Source organism: Myotis daubentonii, chromosome 7, assembly GCF_963259705.1.
Source record: "Myotis daubentonii chromosome 7, mMyoDau2.1, whole genome shotgun sequence".
Taxonomy (NCBI): Eukaryota; Metazoa; Chordata; class Mammalia; order Chiroptera; family Vespertilionidae; genus Myotis; species Myotis daubentonii.
This window is the reverse complement of record NC_081846.1, coordinates 47420265-47439264: the sequence shown is the minus strand read 5'-3', so window position 1 is coordinate 47439264 and position 19000 is coordinate 47420265. Positions and strand designations below refer to the sequence as shown.

The 19000-nt window shown below is 48.2% G+C and overlaps 1 protein-coding gene and 1 long non-coding RNA gene across 5 annotated transcripts; one reads left to right on the top strand and one right to left on the bottom strand.

Annotated features, from left to right (window-relative positions):
* Positions 1-5651: 5651 nt before the first annotated feature.
* On the bottom strand, positions 5652-13252 carry LOC132237970 (uncharacterized). Of its 2 annotated transcripts, none has more exons than XR_009453703.1 (4): positions 12622-13252; positions 12241-12353; positions 7906-7984; positions 5652-6104 (listed from the first exon to the last, which is right to left on the bottom strand). It is a non-coding gene; the product is annotated as an uncharacterized LOC132237970 (long non-coding RNA). The 2 variants fall into 2 exon arrangements; XR_009453704.1 differs by having other exon boundaries at positions 12876-13252.
* A 2560-nt stretch (positions 13253-15812) lies between these two features.
* Positions 15813-18704, top strand: SP5 (Sp5 transcription factor). 3 transcript variants are annotated; one of them, XM_059704146.1, is made up of 2 exons: positions 15813-16260; positions 16997-18704. In XM_059704146.1, the coding sequence occupies exons 1-2, from the start codon at positions 16210-16212 to the stop codon at positions 18140-18142; spliced, it is 1197 nt and encodes a 398-aa protein (XP_059560129.1). In that variant the 5' UTR covers positions 15813-16209; the 3' UTR covers positions 18143-18704. The 3 variants fall into 3 exon arrangements, with proteins under 3 accessions (XP_059560129.1, XP_059560130.1, XP_059560131.1); XM_059704147.1 differs by lacking the exon at positions 15813-16260 and adding an exon at positions 16576-16803; XM_059704148.1 differs by lacking the exon at positions 15813-16260 and adding an exon at positions 16576-16835.
* The last annotated feature ends 296 nt before the right edge of the window (positions 18705-19000 follow it).

Here is a 19000-nt window from a genome sequence, read left to right as displayed (position 1 = left end):
AGAAAGAAAGAAAGAAAGAAAGAAAGAAAGAAAGAAAGAAAGAAAGAAAGAAAGAAAGAAAGAAAGAAAGAAAGAAAGAAAGAAAAAGAAATTGTCTCTTATTTCACAGGTGAAGAACATGGGGCCCAGAGTGGTCAAAAGCTTTGCCCAGGATCACACAGCTATGCCTGTGTGCATGCACAGGGGCTGGACTTCTTATTATTTTGCAATCAAAAAAGGAAAGTTAGAGAGCACCATGTTTCCCTGGACTGCTTTTATAAGAAAGTAGTGTTAATTCTTCATATTATGCCAAGAGAGCAGAGCAATGTCTATTTTTGTCAATTATGAATTAGGTTCAAAAAGAACAAAACACACAGGTATTTTATATAGTTCTTCCTTTTAGATTTAAATTTAAGCCATCATATTCTTAAGGTGAGGTCTGAAGAGTAATACCATCATTATAACAAACTAGAGGCCTGGTGCACAAATTCGTGCACAGGTGGGGTCCAGCCAGCCTGCCCCGATCGGGGGCCAATCGGGCAGGGCTGACTGGGGGTAGGGGCCGTGGTGGTTGGCCAGCTGACTCCACCCCCTGGTCGGACTCCTGGTCCAGGGGACAATTTGCATATTAACCTTTTATTATATAGGATGACATGGAAAGTTATTAAAACCCTCTCCTTGTTCTAGGGTGAGAGTGCATGGCCCCACCCGCCTAGCAGATGCTTCCTGGTAAAGAAAGACAAAGCCCCTTCCCTCAACAAGCACACCAGAGCAGGAGTTGAGTAGGGTCACCTACCTGCCTTGGGCCAGATGTCTCAGGCTGGGGTTTTGCTTTACCTCTGCCCCAAAGGCATGTATCTAAAGTGCTTCAAATAGTGCTGAGACCTGAGGGCACCTATTTATTTGTTTATTTATTTATTTATATTGATTCTAGAGAGAGTGGAAGGGAGAGAGATATACACACATCGATTTGTTGTTCCACTTATTTATGCATTCATTCATTGTTTTTTGTATGTGCCCTTTAAAATAACCATTATTTACCCATAACTGCAACATTTCATGCTTATTTAGTTACAATGGGTTTTTAAGATGCAGAAAGCATTGATTTTTCTTGATATCTAGAAGATGCACCCTGGCTGGGTAGCTCAGTTGGTTAGAGTGTCATCCCAATACGCCAAGGTTGTGGGTTCTAAAAGGACAGCTAAGTTAATGCCCATAGGTACTCAAAGTCATTGAATCCAAAACCAGGCAGCAATGCTCTAATTTTAAGCATCTATTCCAACAGCAGGTAAATAAATTCTCATTTATTACTGTGAGATAAAAGTAAAGTTATTGAGTAACTGAAAAAATACTGCTGGTACAGAGTCCAGGTTCATATTTAAAACAGAAGGTCTATATTAAGTAAATATTAACCTCAAAAATTTCCTAGATTTAATAGGAGTTTCACTGTATAGTTATCAGTGAAGGGAAATGATAACAAAAACACTATTATCATGAACACATAGTGTCATATGTAGGGTGTCCCAAAATTCACGCAAGCAGTAATTTTGATAGAAAACACAGGTTTGTAATTAAAAATTGTAAATTTTTTATTGATTCATAAAGTATACAGTATAGGGTTATGTATGGAATAGCACATGGGGTAAATGGCCTCCACGGCTTTGCAGGCACATACGCAAAGCCATGGTCTTCATTGGTCTTCATTGGTCTTCATTGTCCCTGCTCTTGGGCCATAATTGGTACTTGGTAATGCTTATCAAATTGAAGGATTGAAATCAAAGGGCAACAGATATTAGAATCTGATTCAATAAACCAAGTAAAATTAGGCTTTTATTTTTTGCTGTTGTTGTTAATGCTCACGCAAAATTCAAATCTTGCGTGAATTTTGGGACAACCTATATAAACATCATCAAAGCTCTTCCCTTAATGAGGCTTGTAGAAGGCTGTGTTCACGGACACAGTGAATCTACCACATGTTTAATGACTGCACTTTATTATACAAGAGAAAATTTAGGTGGTTGATTTTTAAATCTCCCTCTCTCTTTCTCTTCAGCACATACACACAATGTAGTCTCATTACGTAGTATATATTTTCAGGGTTTAGTTTTATGTATTTTATTTGTATGAACTTAATACTGTCATATTTTAATAATTCTAATATTAGAGATAAGATGCCAACAAAATAAATTTGTTATAAAACTGAAAAAAAATTGGGGGGGGGGACTGATAATAACCTTTTCTAACTGAACAGAATTTTACAAATCTAGTAGTTGTCTATTCCCATGTCCTTCTTGGTCAGAGAAGAGACACTCAGAAGGAAATCCATCCTTATATGGATGGTATGTGGAGTTGGCATGTAGATAAAGACGTCTTGAGGACTGGGTAAAAATTGGCATACTTTGAGACCAAACACATGCACCCCACTCAAAAATAATTAAAAACCTAGAATAGTTAGCTGCTGGAGAGACAGAGAAAAGATTACACTGGGATGCCCCTCTCAAGAGACCCTCCTCCCAAATCATTTGTGATTTCAGAAATAGTTCGCCCAAGACAGTGGTTGGCAAACTCATTAGTCAACAGATCCAAATATCAACAATACAACGATTGAAATTTCTTTTGAGAGCCAAATTTTTTAAACTTAAACTATATAGGTAGGTACATTGTTACTAACTTAATTAGGGTACTCCTAAACTGGCCTTTGCTAAAAACGTCCTCAATCTGATTGAGGTATGTTCGCTGAGGTCAACCCCTTCCAACTTTCCCATCCACACTCGTCTTGTATACTTGTTTCGTCTATCTCCTTTCATTCATCCTCTCTATATGTCCAAACCATCTCAACATACCTTTCTCAGTCCTCAACACTACATCTTCTTTCACTCACAACATTCCCTAAAATTAACTTAATAAACTTTACTTAAAGTTTTAAGTCTTAGTTAAGCTGTAGGTACATTGAATAAAACTTGATATCATACTTAATAACGATATTATTTATTGATAAAATTAAATTCCTTACAATTTATTGGCCGAAAACCGACTTCTGCACATGGGCCACAAAGTTTCAATCACACTGTACGTGCGCGAACGCACGTGGTATTTTGTGGAAGAGCCCCGCTCAAGGGGCCAAAGAGCTGCATGTGGCTCGCGAGCCGCAGTTTGCCGACCACTGGCCCAAGAGATTACATATTGATGAAGACATATGATTCGTGTTGTTTGTTGAATGTTTTACTATAAACTGCCCTAAGAGGTCATTTATCCCAAACCCCTTAGTACACACGCTTCCTTTAACTCGATAAAAATTTAAATCCACATACCATATACAGAACAAGGTACTATAACAGTAAAAAAAAAAAAAAAACACTATATGCATCTGTAATTTCATGGCCTTAGATTACATGACCTTCAAAATATCATTCAAATCAAAGTTGAAAAATTGCAATTTAAGGTTCTGTGGGAAAGGGGAGATTAATTGGAAAAGGGAAAGCTAAGAAGGCTTCTCAGAGTAGCGCTGTCCAATAGGATGTGGTGACTGAGCATTGAAATGTGAATAGTGAGACTGAGAAACTGAATTTTCAGTTTAATCTGTTTAAATTGCCACAGGTGGCTTTCAGCTACCGCATTGGCCAGCACAGTCTTAGAGGATGTGAGGTTGGAGCTGGGCTTTAAGGGAGGATAGGTAGGAGTTTCATAGGAGTTTTAGTTAGAAAATTAAAATTTCATGCAAAAGGCAGTGCTTATATAAATTCATGGAAGACGGAGCGCTTCAGGCATGGCTAAGTGAAGACCTGCTATCTGGTAAGATTGGAATTAAAAGTGGGTAACAGGTTAAAGTGGAAGAAAAGGTGCGGAAATTCAAAACTATGTGGCATCTTGAATGCAAGCCTGGAGAACACACACTTATTAACTCCATATTCAGTGGGAAGACACTTACAATTTTTGAGCATGATAAAAATATAAGCTGTTTGGTGTTTCAGAAAGGTAATCATCAGATAATGTGCAATATGGATGTGAGGGCTGTTTTGATGACCTCTTGTTGTATAACGAACAACCCTACAGGTAGTAGAATTACACAGCAGCCATTTTATCGTGCTTGTGGGTTTTCTGGGTCAAGAATTTGGACAGAGCAGAAAGGATGGTTGACCGCTCTGCTCCATGATGTCTGGCACCTCAGCTAGGGTGACTCAAACAGCTGGGGCTGGAACCACCCCCCGGCTTCTTTACCCTGGGCTGGGGTGACTGCAAGGCTGGCTCCAGCTGGAACTGCTGACCAGAGCAGCTCCAGTTAGCCTCTTCTTTGGCTTGGGCTTCTCATAGTTGGTTTCCAAGAGGGAGTATTCCCGTGGAGCATCTGGAGAGTGCGCATTCCAAGGGCATCAGGTGGAAGCTGCTTGGCCTTTACTGACCTAGCCTCAGAAGTCACTTCTGCCGAATTCTACTGATAGTCAGTGAATTATTAAGGCCAGATTGTGGGGATGAGAGATATTGTTGGAATTATCTCTGGAAAATACAATCTGCCACAAAAGCCATAAAATGGAAAATGGAGGTGGGAAAAGAAAGGAAAAGTAAGAATTGGGTGACAGCGTGAAATTAGAACTAGCAGTGATGAAAGGGGGAGTGAAGAAGGAGGAAGCCCAGATGACTGTGAATCTGAACCAACTTAAAAATGGCCAATCAGAAATCTGGGAAAGATTAGTTGGTTTGGAAAGTGGGAAAGGGGCTGTTTCCTGGGGATATATTTATCTTGGAGATCTGGTGGGGCATTCTTGAGGGGAAATCAAGGAGGGCAGTTAGTAATTCAGGGCTAGAGCTCAAAAGAAAGGTCAAAGTTAAAGTTGGAGACAGATTTGGGAGTCAAGAGAGACAGAGATGATCAAGGGATTGCATGTGGTAGGAATTCAATAAATATTGATTGACATAATCCATTGTAGCTGGGATCCAAATTAATGTTTGTAATGAGAAGGGGAAAAAAAGCATATCAGTCTTTGGGGAATTTCCTAAAGGAGAAGTAGGGGGTCTAGGAATGGGGACCAGGAATTCAAGGGAAGCGATTTCATAATCAGCAAATGTAGCACTATTTGGATTGCCTCATTCTCTGGTTTTAGTTACCTTTGGTTAACTATAGTCCAAAAATATTAAATGGGAAAATTCCAGAAATAAACAATTCATACATTTTAATTTTTGAGCCACTCTGAGTAGCATGATGAAGTCTTGTGCTGTCCCACTCTGTCCCACACAGGCATGACTCATCCCATGGCCCCATATATCCACAGTGTACACTCCCCACAGTAGTCATTTGGCAGCCATCTGTTATCAGATTGACTGTAATGGTACCACAGTACTTGTGTTTAAGTTACTCTTATTTTACTTAGTAATGGCCCCAAAGCTCAAGAGTAGTGATGGCTGGGAATTTGGATATACATAAGAAAAGCTATAAAGTGCTTCCTTTAAGTGAAAAGATGAGTACAGTACAATAAATATTTTGAGAGAGACCACATTCATATAACTTTCTTTACAGTATATTGTTATAATTATTCTATTTCATTATTGGTTATTATTGTTAATATCTTACTGTGCCTAATTTATAAATTAAACTTTATTATAGGTATGTATGTATAATATTATATACTAGAGGCCCAATGCACGAAAATTCGTGCAAGAGTAGGCCTTCCTTCCTTCCGGCTGCCGACACCAGCTTCCCTCTGGCACCCGGGACCCAGGCTGGCTTCCCTCCGGCCCCAGCTTTGTCAGGAAGGACATCCAGAATGACGTCTGGAAGACATCCAGTCTAATTAGCATATTACCCTTTTATTATTATAGATAGTATTTATTGGGTTTGGCACTATCTGTGGTTTTAGGCATCCACTGGAGGTCTTGAAATATTTCCCCTACAGATAAGGGGGGACTACTGTATACATAGTTATCAAAAGGGGGGTACATGGAAGAAGTGGCATGATTCTGAAGCTGGGTAGATGTCATGGTGGCTTCCCAATAGGCAAGCAGCTTTCTGATTCCACAGCCTACTGTCCCAGGGGGAGCAGTGATTCCCTTGTCAACCTAGGTCTGTAGTGTGGCTTTGGGAGTCATTCCTGAAAGCGCAGCTGAGACTTTGCTTCTTCCGCTCTGGAAATCTGTAAGACATTGAATGCCTTGTCACAAGTCTCTTTCTGCTTAAACTAGGTGGAATGGCTTCAGTTCACTGTAACTGAATCCTGACCAACACAGTAAGCAAGAGATCCTGGTGTAGGTCTTGGAACCCCTTGTAGCAGCCACCTAAGAGAACCTCAGAAAAATAACTAATGAGAAAGAAAAAGTTAGAGAGCAAAAATGGAGCAAATGGAGAGGGGGATCAGTGCTGGTCCTCTGAGTGATTTTGCAGAAGAAGGCACAGAGTAAGAACAGTTCCAACTGGAAACTAAACCACAATCCTACAACCACCCTCTCCCTCAAATGGGCATCGTTCCTCCAGACTAAAAGACCAGTGGGTAAGACTCTTGCCAAAACTAGAGGAAGTAGAGGTGACATTTTAGATAGAACTGGGGTCATGCAGAGATCTCATATTTGTGTTAGTCTGTCCTCAGCTGGACCCTTAAAGATATTGGACTAATATTTATCTATTTCCTTAAAATTGGAGCCTTAAAACTTCCAAGGTAAATAGATGATTTTGTTTGACCCTGGTGGCTTGGGGTGAGGGTAAACGGGGAGAAAAGAGTACTCTGGAAGTGAAAGAAAGGATCTTGGATCTGGACTACAATCCTTGAGGCAAAAACCTACCTTTCTCTTTGAGTAAAACAGATAGCAAACGCCCAGGGGAACTGACATTTTCACTGCAAGGCAAATAACAACCTACAATGTGGCCAATAATTATTCCAGACTTCTTATTTAATAATATCACTGCAGCCCACATACCCATTTGGTTGGTTTTCCAGTAATAGAAAGAGATTTGCATTCACTTAGGGAATCTACTGTCATGGTTAAAAGATTCCCTGGAGTAACATTACCTGAATTTAATTCCAGTAACAAGAGGCAAGATCTTGGGCAAATTACCTGACCCCTCTGTGCTACCATTTCCCCATCTATAAAATAAGGTTACTGGGAGACTCAGTAAGATCCATAGTGTTGTCATTGGCAGAAGCATCATGGTTCTCCAGCCATAGTCATATAAATACACTCTGAATGTAAAACCTGTGTGTGCACACACAGGACACAAGCTGTGGCCACCCAACAGACTACTACCAGCAAACGAGAGCAGGCCCTAGTGCAAACTCGTGACCTCACCAGCACTCTCTTCTGCAGCCTAAGTTAGCCAACCCCACCTCCTTCCAACCAAGGGTACTGGATTTGGAGAGTTGGGAATGGAGGCGGGTCAAGAGTTTATTTGCACTTCTTGCAATGCACACAGGATCTTTATTAGACTTACATTCAAATAATTTTCCTATATATTAATGCACATTTTAATTTTATTGCTATATCTAGATCAAATTTCCAGAAATCTATGTGTAAGATTAGTGTTTAACTTAAAAGAAAGTGTTATCGGTTTCATCTCTTTTACCACAAATAGGTAATAGGACACGAAGAATCTTTCCTTTCAATACGCATGTTCCTACAGCACTATAGAAATAATATGTGCAAGACTCAGTCCTCTCACCGTGTTGTGTGAGCTCGGGAAGCCATCGCACTTCCGTGGACCTCACTTCCTTCATCAGCCCTCAATATCCTCCCCATGATTTTGTGACCCAACTATGGCTCCCCTATGATTTCTCTCTTCCTAAGTACTGGAATTCAAACTCTCCTAGGGCAGGGCACATCTTCTTTATCTCAGGGGCCCTCCAGTGTGCCTGTGTTCACCTGGGCAGATGTCTCTGCACTCTGTAAAGATTCAAGTCCTTGGGCCTAGGAAGAAAGATGGAAGATGAAACCACAGAATGGTACCTTGAGCTCTGCAGGCTCCTCTATGACTTTCAGTCCTTGGGCTTCTCTGTGCCTTTATGTCTTCTGACATCAAGTGGTTCTTGTCACAAATCAAAACACAGGGTCATTTTGAACATGAACATTAATGGATAAACCAAATAGGAAAAGATATGCTGACTAAAGGAAGGTTGGCACTATCTTCTCCCAAGGTATGCCTTTTGTAAGGGGGCTTTGCCTGTGCTTACAGTTTACTCATATCCGTGGCAGTGCTTTGAAATAAATTTTATATGCCCCAAAAGCATGTTTACTTGGGGACCTCCCTCCTCCCACCCCACATGACAGCCACACAGCAGGACATGAGGATGGTCCTTCTTCTTACAAGATAAGAAGGTAAGGAGAGGGGCCACATTCTTGTTGGAGGAAGTCCACATGCCTGCAGAGTGGACAAAAGGTAGGACCTAAGTGTGTGAGGCTTGAAAGTGATCAAGTAAAAACCTAGGACAAGTCTGGCACAGCAGATACAAGCATCCTGATTTGCAGACAGTTTCCAGCTGCACTTTTATGTGGGACACCCTACCTCACTCTCAGATATGACTTCACCTTGCACTTTCAAATGCATGAATAGGAGGCTTCCCCCTTGAGTTTCCTTTAGGGTCACCCTAGTCAGAAGGTCTCTCCTGCAGTTATACCTGCTTGCTTCTCTCTGCCAGGGAAGAAAAAGTTACTCTCCTCATTGGAGAAAGCCTTCCCACCACTGGTGCAACCCCCAGTTTCTACCAACCATCCCCTTTTCCTAACATTTCCTTTTCACCACATCCTAAAACACAAAACACGGTTGCCTTGGGCCTGCTATCTGTCCTAGCTGCTTCTGAACTCGTGATCTGCTTCCTGGCCCCACCTCAGTTCTGAAGCTGGGTTCTCCTGAAGCAAATGAACTTTGTTTCTTACTACCCTTCCCTCTACCCCTTCACTCCTCCTCCCACTACCCTTGGACATGTCCATTGGTCTTGATCTTTTTCCTACCTCCACTTTTTTTGTTTCTTCTTATCTCTCTCTTTTTCCTTTGGCTGTTTTGACGGCTCTTCTCCCTCTGTTCATCTTCTAATTGGGGTTCTCCTACCCCCAATTCTGTTGTAGCATCTATCTCTCTGATTGATTTCCACTCGCTCCCATGTGCTCACTTACTCAGCCATCAGCACTTACCAAAGGCTCACAAGTCCTTATCTCTGAGAGCCCTATCGCATTCTTGCACAGCCCACTTCCCACATTCCCAGCTGCCTGCAAACATTTCTAGTCCACATCTTAGACTCAACAGCCCCAAACTGAATTCAGTACTTCTACTTAACTCCAACCCATCTCATTTCCTTCTTCTCCCACTATTGTCAGCAACTGAATTATTCTTGCTGCCTCACAGGCTAAAACCTCAGAGTCCTTTTGATTTTTTTTAACAGCTCTACCACAATACAATCATGTATCTTACAATTCAGCCATCTAAAGTGGTTTTTGGTATAGCCACAATGCTGTGCAACCATCATCAAATCAGTTTTAGAATATTTCATCCCCACCCAAAAATACATAAATAAATAAACCTGTACTCATTAGCCACTATTCCCTATTCTGCCCTCCCCACATCCCCTTGCAACCATTAATCTACCTTGTCTCTGGATTTATTATTTGACATTTTTATATAAATAGAAACATACTACATGTGATCTTTTGTGACTAGTTTCTTTCACCTAGCATAATGTTTTCAAAATTCATCCATGCTGTAACAGTTATGTATCAGTATTTTATTCCTTTTTACAGCTGAATAATAGTTCATTGTATAAATGTCACATGTAACACATTTTATTTATTCATTCATCAGTTGATGGGTTTTGGGTTGTTTCTACCTTTTGGCTATTATGAATAATGCTGCTATGAACATTCATGTACAAATTTTTGTGTGGAGATATGTTTTCAAATATCTTTAATATATACATAGAATCAGGATTATAACTTCATGTTTCACATTTTGAGAACTACCAAATTATTTTTCAAAGTGGCTGCACCATTTTATATTTTTACCAGCAGTAGGTAACAGTTCAATTTCACCATGTCCTTGTCAACACTTATCTTTTTCATTATAACTATCCTAGTAGGTATGAACTGGTATCTCATTGCAGTTTTTTTTAAAATATGTTTTGATTTTTAGAGAGAGAGGAAGGGAGAGGGATAGAGAGATAGAAACATCAATGAGAGAGAAACATCATGGATCGGCTGTCTCCTGCTTGCCCCCTACTGGAGATTTAGCCTGAAACCTAGGCATGTGCTCTGACTAAGCATCAAACCAGTGACTTCTTGGTTCAGGGGTTGACGCTCAACCATTGAGTCACACCGGCCTGGCTTAATTGCAGTTTTGATTTGTATTTCAGTGATGGCTAATGATGCTGAGTACCTTTTCATGTGCTTACTTGCCTTTTATATATCTTCTTTAGAGAAATGTCTAGTCAAATCCTTTGCCTATTTTTATTTGGGTTAGGTGTCTTTTTATTGTTGAGTTGCAAGAGTTATTTATACATTATGGGCATGTCTCCAATTAGAGACATAATCTGTAAATATTTGTGGGTTGTCTTTTCACTTTCTTGATGGTATCCTTTAAAGCACAACATTTTAAATGTTAGTAGCATTAATATATCTATTTTTTTCTCTTTGTCACTTGTGCTTTTGATGTATCTAAGAAAGTGTATCAAGACCATGAATATTTATTCCTATGTTTTCTTCTATGAGTTTTATATTTTAACTCCTAAATGTAGGTCTATGACCCACTTAGAGTTAATTTTAAAAAATATTTGTATTGATTTCAGAGAGGAAGGGGGAGAGAGAGAGAGAGGTACAAACATCAATGATGAGAGAGAACCAGTGATTGGCTGTCTCCTGCACGGCCCACCCTGGGGATGTGCAACCTGGGCATGTGCCTTGATCAGGAATCGAACATTACCTCCCGGTTCATAGGTCAGTGCTGGCCGGACTTAGAGTTAATTTTTATGTAAAGTATAAGGAAGATGTCCAACGTCATCCTTTTACATGTGGATATGCAGTTGTCCCAGCACCATTTTTCAAAAGAGGGATATTTTTTATTTTTCCTTTTGTTTTATCTCTCATTCCAACCTATCATCAAGTTTGGCTCTTTTTCCCTTTAATATATCTACCACCTTTTCACTATCAGGCCAATTTCCAATCGAAGCCTTCACAATCTCACACCTACCTGACTGCGTCTGTGTCTATCCTTCCAGGCTCTCAGCAAAAAAAGAAAGAAAGAAAGAAATGGAATTGAATTCCTGCAATTCACCTGCACCAGAGGCTACAACAAATCCCTACTACATATGGCATCAGGGCCAAGCTCCTCTCTCAGATTTCTCTAATCTGGCCCCACCCTGTCTACACCAACAACTCAAAGATGTACAACTTTATCTTCCATGTTTATTCAGCTCCTCACTGAAAGGGGGGTTCCCTTTCCTTGCTGTCCTTTCCCCCTTCATCATCTTCCTGTCCATGTACCCCATTAAAATCCACATAGGTGCTTAAAGGCTCCTCCAAGCCCCAGCTCCTTGATAAATGTCCCTCAACTCCTCCAGCTCTCACCAGTACTCTCCTGGGTCCCTGCTGCATGTGTGTGCTCTGTAGCACCAATCACTGTGCAGATGACAGTGGTACACAGAATTTCATCCTACCACCCAGCACTGATGAGCAGTTATTGAGCAGCTACTGAAGTTCACAGCACTGTGCAGGCATGACACATTTCATGCAAGCACCATTTCCTCCTGCCATCAAATGGGGGAATCCAAGAGGATAAGATAAAAGATCCTCCTAGATCTAGAATTCCACTCCTCCATCCATGCTATATTGACTCAATTTTGAAGTTTAAGCTTAAAATTAACTTCAAATTTCCAGTGGAGGGAACGTTCCAAAACTAAGCCCGTGTTTCCAAAGATCCCAGTATTATAATTTTTTTTGCCACCAAACTCACTGGGCCTATTAGTGATAAAGCCCCTGTTTAGGGTATATGTGACTGTGTCTGCAGCTCAAACTGCAAGAGGGCTCCAAATCTCTAAGTTAATTTAGAGAGTATGAGATTACAACCCCTCCCTCCGTCCCCCACCCCTATTTAAAAAATCTTTCAAATTGAAGAGGCAAAGTTTGATCCCTTCCTTGAGAGCGGAGAACAATAGGAGCTTTCTGCTCTGGTGCTACTTCAAAGGGTTGCAGAGTGACTGCTCTCAGAATACTTGGTCGTAACGACTAAAGAAACGCACAGGCATCCTCCTGCGACGCACAGCCCCGTGAGCACCAGGGAAATTCTGCCCCCTTTCTTACCAGCACTTTAATAAAGCAACGAGTGGTGCTTGTAAGTAGGCAGGTGCAGGAAACTGGAAGGTTGGGCCTTCAGCAGAGAGCGGGCGAGATCTCGGCATTTAAGCAACACCCTGCTGTAAAGATCCAAAGAACTAAGAATTAGTTGAAATGACCTAAATAAGTGGGGGGAGGGAGGGAGAATCAACTGGAGCTGGTTTACTGGATTGATTCCAGAGGCATGATTCCCTGGTTGCTGCAAGGAAATGCCTGAGGCAAGATACCAGGCTCGGTCGCGAACTAGCAACCAGGAGTTCCCAGCAAACACTTTTCTTTCTGGAGTGGGTGCCCGAGCGCGCAGAGCAGGTCCAGCCATCGCGCGAAGGCCTCCGCGGAGTCACCTACCCGCCTCCTGCAGGTGGCATCCGGTCCGCGCTCGCCGCCCGCCCGCGAAGCAACAGCGTGGCAAACTTCCCACCTCGGACGCCTGCTGCTTGGAGAGCAGCGGAGTGGGGCTCCTCGGCACCAGCGGCTGCTACACAACCTCCCCGCGGCGCCCGGGTTAAAGTTTGCGCCCTATTCGCCGACCTCCCTCCCCCTCACCTCCGCCCTGGGGACCACGGAGGAGTTCCTGGGCCCTCCTGTGCACAAACACCCACCAACAGAAGAAAGCCCATTAAATCTTCCTTCCTGTGAACTCGCACCCCAATGGATAGCTCTTTGAACTGACCCCCGCCGCCGCAGCCCCGCGCGGTCTGGAGCGCGCTGGGCCCTCCCGGGCTCCCTCCCCCCTCCCTCCCCCCCTCCCCGCTGCGCACTTTCGCAGCGCGCTAGGTCTTTGATGTCTTTTTACATTATGGCAGAGCAGCCACACGCTCTTCCCGGCGCGGGGATTTGTGTAACGCAACTGACATTTGGCCTTGATACCTGTGTCTCCTGGTGATGACAACAGATTTCTAAAATAAACGTTGTACTTTGATCTCCCGGCATTGCATTTTTTAATGGTCGCTGGGAACATTACTTCATTAAGAGTAAGTTTTTCAGGAGCACGGAATGCAAAGGGCGGGAGGCTAAACAGCAGTTTGTAACAGTCTCTCCAGACTCCAGCTCGCGCCTGGGAGGGCTGGAGTCCCGGCGGGTTTTCACAAATGGAGATGAGGCGAAGAGCAAGGATTTCCAACACTCAACACAGAGCCTACTGTGCATTGTCCCAGCACTGTCCTAAAGACTTGGCATATGTCAAGTCATCTTTTAAGCCTACACGCACAGGTGAGCACTACTATAGCCCCCATTTCACACATTGGGAAACTAAAGCACAAAAAGACTTGAGTAACTTGCTTATCAAAGTTGCCAACTAGAAAGTGGAAATCTGGGTTCAGATTTTCAGAGTCCGAGCTCTTAACCCAAAGCCACCACTCTGCTTCACTGGTGGAGGTTTCTTGGCTAAGTGGAGGCATCTCAGAGAAAAAGTGCTCTCCTATAACAACCAAGAGAGTGTGGATTGGCCTTTCTTGCCTTTTGGTCACAATAGGGAACAGATTCCGCAAGTGCGAATGCCTCCAATCTGCTTGGCCCAGCCTCCCGGGGACAGGGGGTGTCGGAGAGCTCAAAAGATTTCCAAAGGACACCCGCTAAGGGACTAGACCGCTTGCCCAGTGCGGACTGGTGCCGGCAGGGCTGTGCGCCACGCGACTCCCTGGCCTCTGACTTGTATCCGGAAAGGGGCTCCTACTCGTCCCAGGCTTCGCGGAGACTCGACCCCCTAGACCGAGCGTGGAAAGGGGTAGGTTTGACCGGCCTCAGATCAAAGCACTAAGTCCCTTCCTTTCCCCTCTCCCAGAGCACCCAGACCTCCTCAACGAGCTGTGTAGTCACTGCTCAGAGTTCCCGGGGTGACACCTTACTGGAGAGATGTGGGGCGTGCAAGGACGGGTCGTGCAAAGTGCTCGGTATTTGGGCCACTTCCGGCCCATCTGTCTCAAGCAAGACGTTTCTTTTCGCTGATGGGCCCTGGGCATGGGGAATTGGACCTGGTGGGGTGGTGTCCGGCCCCTTGGTAAATGCAGAGGGTACCGACATACTACCGCCCAGACTCTGAATCCGAAGCCCGCTGGAGTTCCGTCACCCTATCGGTCCTCTCACGTCAGTCCCGCCGCAGAGCGGTACCCGGGAGGACTAGGCGCTGGAAGGCTGCGGGCGAGAGGACTCAGAAGATCCCTGCACCGCCCTGGACCAGGGAGAGGACCCCGTTCTGCGGAGGGAGAGGCCGGCATGGGTCTGGGTCTACCAGGCCCAGGAGGCCCAGCAGCCCCAGCTGCCCGCCGGAGGCCTCCGAAGCTATTCCCAGCCCCTAATCCTTCTAGGGCAGTGGGGACCCCGCGGCTCCCCGCCCGCCTCTTCCTCATCCCCCCCCCTCCCCAAGAGAGCAGATCCAGGTGTCTGTACAGCCCCCGCAGGGTCCGCCTTGCACTCTTGGCTGGAGGGAGGCAGGTGTCGGACTGTCCCTCCTCGGCTGGGCGTGGAGGGCCAGCGAGGGTTGAGGGGGGAGGGGTACACACCTGGACCATTTCCCTGACCCGGGCAAAGCACGCCCCGCTCCTGAAGAGCTTTCTTTTCTTTCCAAAGGTAATGAGAACAACCTTTTTAATGGATTTTTCTTTCCGATTAGAGGACTATGTATTTGTCCTGGTGCGTGCTATTGTAGTTTGTTCAACCACAAAAGGCTTCCTCGGCCGCGCCTTACTAGTACTTTTCCGAGTAGAGTTCCCGGGTAGGTCTGTGCGGCTCGCAGCAGCGCGCACTCCGGTAGCAGGGATGGGGGGTGCGGGGCGGGGAGGGGGGGAAATTGCCAGCACCGTGGGGGGCTTTTGGTAGGGCCTAATAGCGAGCCTCCTCCCACTGCGGGGTCCGGGGCTGCGGGCCTGGAGAGAGAAGGGCTAGAGAACAGCATTTCTTCCTTCCGGTGTATACTCTGGGTTGCTCGGCTTTGGGAGTAAACGCGTGGGCACGGTGTTTTCCCCAGACTATTTGCAAAGTTGTGGCTCTAGAAAACTTCCAGGTCGCCAGTAGGAAGGTCTCAAGAGGGCCCAGGGGCTTGTCGGGCGGGCGGCCCTGAAGTGTGCGCGCCACCCACTGCGGCTCTGGGCGGCCGCCCCGTCCCGCCTCGCCCCGCCCCGCCTCGGGTCACAGCGCAGCCCGCCGCTTCACTGAGGCGCGCAGGGGGCACGCGGCGGGCGGGGCGAGGTGAGTCCCACGCCCCGCCCCGGGAATTCCCTCGGGTCCGCGGTGTGCGCGCAGTTCCGGCGTGAGGTGTGTAAGTACCGGGGAGGGGAGAATTACCCTCACCTCCGTCTCAAAGTCCGAGCTTGGACGACGAGGGCAGATTTCTCTGGAGATAACAAAGACACTTTGTCACTTTGGGCGCAGCCTCCGTGCAAATCTTTAATTGCAGGGGAGTGGGGGGGAGGGGGGGAGAGTGTCTCAAGCCACCGAGCGCGGGTCTCCAGGCGGCAAGGCCCCCTTTGATCAGGAAAATCCAATTATTTGTGTATATACATTTCCCACATAGTGATTACTTCATTAATTGTCCCGCCTTTATCTCCTCCCTTCCCATCCCCCCTAATAATCAGTTCTTTTATCCAGACCAACAAACACACCATAGGAGCTTTGTGGATTCAAAGGATTTGCTTTCGCTTCTGAAAGAGCCGCTATTCTTTGATGATTGGGTAGCGGCAAACTTCAAAGCCATAAATCTTCCCTCTGACTGGCTGGCGGCCCAGCAAAGTCCTTATCAAATTCTTGGAGGTGATCCTGAAGCGCTCAGACTTCGCGCAGGGCGAGCGCGCGGGGTGCGGCCAGGGGCGCGGGTAGGGAGGGCCCCGGTGCACAGGGCGGGCGCCGGCGAGGGGCTCGGGGGGGCCGTCCGTCCTGCCGTGGGGTCTCCATGCCTCGGCTGCGCCCTGCTCGGCAGCCAACCGCCGGCAAACTGTAGCCATGGCCGCCGTTGCCGTCCTCCGGAACGACTCCCTGCAGGCCTTCCTCCAGGTCAGGGCTGGGCTCGGAGGGAGCGAGGGAAAGGTGGGAAGGGTCGGGTCTCGATTTACCCCGGTACTCTGCGTACCCTGAATCTCAAAAGGAGCCGTGCGCCGTGGATGTCGCTGGAGTCAGACTTAGGGGGGTGCCCACGCCAACTTCGCACCTAACCTTGGTGTCAAGAGTGTGGCCTTGGGGGGAGGGACGCGCGGGTCCGGTGGTGGTGGTACGGGGGTGCCTCCGGCTGAGAACAAGGCCCTAGCTGACCCAGCTGGGCCCCCCTGCTGATTTCAACCGGGGGCGGGGGAGGGGGCAGGGGAGGGGGCAGGGGAGGAGCCCGAGAGTAGCGTGGAAACAGCTTAAAAGATGAGAGGGAGGGAGTAGGGGCAGTCCGGCTGTGGGTGTTTCCAGGCCCTTTCTGACCGCGGAACCGGGAGTTGCGGGTCGGATCCCGCTCCCCTCCCACTCCGTGCCTGGTTCCTCTAAGACTGGGTGGCGTCTCCGTGAACCAAGTACAGTAACTTAACAGGAAGCCCTGGTGCGCTCCGCGTGCAGGTAGCGCAGGCACCAAAAGTTTCCCGGGACTGGTGGGTGCGCGCGTGGGGTTGGGTGGCGGGGGAGGGGCAGCGGCACGGGGGAGGGGCGGCAGTATAATAGGTGGCGAGGGGGTGGCGGGCTGGCCTGGAGACCGCGCTGGGAGCGCTAACCTTTGTCTGTTCTCCGCCCTCCCCGGCCGCCGCCCATGCAGGACCGCACCCCCAGCGCCTCCCCGGACCTGGGCAAGCACTCACCCCTGGCGCTGCTAGCCGCCACCTGTAGCCGGATCGGCCAGCCGGGCGCTGCGGCGCCTCCGGACTTCCTGCAGGTGCCCTACGACCCAGCGCTGGGCTCGCCCTCCAGGCTTTTTCACCCGTGGACCTCCGACATGCCGGCGCACTCGCCGGGCGCGCTGCCGCCCCCACACCCCAGCCTGGGGCTGACGCCGCAGAAAACGCACCTCCAGCCGTCCTTTGGGGCGGCGCACGAGCTCCCGCTCACCCCCCCTGCCGACCCCTCGTACCCTTACGAATTCTCACCCGTCAAGATGCTGCCCTCCAGCATGGCGGCGCTGCCCGCCAGCTGCGCGCCTGCCTACGTGCCCTACGCGGCCCAGGCCGCGCTGCCGCCCGGCTACTCCAACTTGCTGCCCCCGCCGCCCCCGCCGCCGCCTCCCACGTGCCGACAGCTGTCCCCCAACCCAGCCCCCGACGACCTCCCATGGTGGAGTATCCCGCAGGCGGGCACCGGTCCGGGGACCGCCGGGGTTCCGGGGGGCAGCCTGTCGGGAGCCTGTGCCGGCGGGCCCCACGCGCCCCGCTTCCCTGCCTCGGCCGCCGCCGCTGCCGCCGCAGCCGCGGCCGCCCTCCAACGGGGCCTGGTGCTGGGTCCGTCGGACTTTGCGCAGTACCAGAGCCAGATCGCCGCGCTGCTGCAGACCAAGGCCCCCCTGGCGGCCACGGCCAGGAGGTGCCGCCGCTGCCGCTGCCCCAACTGCCAGGCGGCGGGCGGCGCCCCGGAGCCGGAGCCGGGCAAGAAGAAGCAGCACGTGTGCCACGTGCCGGGCTGCGGCAAGGTGTACGGCAAGACGTCGCACCTGAAGGCGCACCTGCGCTGGCACACGGGCGAGCGGCCCTTCGTGTGCAACTGGCTCTTCTGCGGCAAGAGCTTCACGCGCTCGGACGAGCTGCAGCGGCACCTGCGGACTCACACGGGCGAGAAGCGCTTCGCCTGCCCCGAGTGCGGCAAGCGCTTCATGCGCAGCGACCACCTCGCCAAGCACGTCAAGACGCACCAGAATAAGAAGCTCAGAGTTGCTGAGGCCGGCGTCAAGCGGGAGGACCCGCGGGATCTGTGAGCCCAGCCGGGGGGAGTCTAGGCCTTTCCCACCTCGCACTCCCCAGCACCTCTCCCTGGGGGCCTGTGGGCAGCTGGCTGAGGGGAGTCCCAACAGAGGCCCTTATCCCTCCTTGCTGTCTGCCTCCAGGTTCCCTGGCCCTGCCGGCGGACCGGGACCCCTGTGCCCAGGAGAAGCACGGGAGGTGGGGCGGAGGGCTCTGTGCCAGGACAGGGCGGTTTCGAGCCCCGAACCACTCCCACCGTCTGGGAGACCTACCGTTTTTGAGGGTACAGCCCTGAGCTGACCTTGTGTATAGGAAACGTTGCTGGCGGGAGAACCTTGGGAGAGTTGAAATAGTGCTGGGGGTTTTTTTGTTAGGACAGGGCCCGGCTTTGTACAGGTTATTTAATAGCTTTGTTAAAGGATAACTATAATAATTACAACATTAATAAAAAATGTTACTTTTGTCCTCGGCTCCATGCAGAGCTACAGCATGAAATGTCTATGTAACGCAATCAGCAGTTGCAACGTGAAAATAAATGCGTTAACTCCGGGGGTCACCTCGGGAAGACCCCGCTGAGCCGGTCTCATTTGATCTTTTCTTCTTCCGGGAGGCTTCACAAAGAGGTCAGGTTTCACCAGGAATTTGGAGGTTCCTGGAGGCTGCTTGTGTCCCAGGCTTCTTTGGTGTGGAAGGTTCTGGGGAAGTGTATTGGGTGCATGGATGGCGGAAGTAGGGCAGGGTCTGTTTTGCGATAAAGAAGATAGGGCAAGATTTCCCAGTCACACCCCAGCGTCGTTAACTTATGCGGCCTTGGGACTTTTGACCTGGAGAATTCCCCGTGGCTTCCCATTTGTTGGTGCTCTAGAAACAGG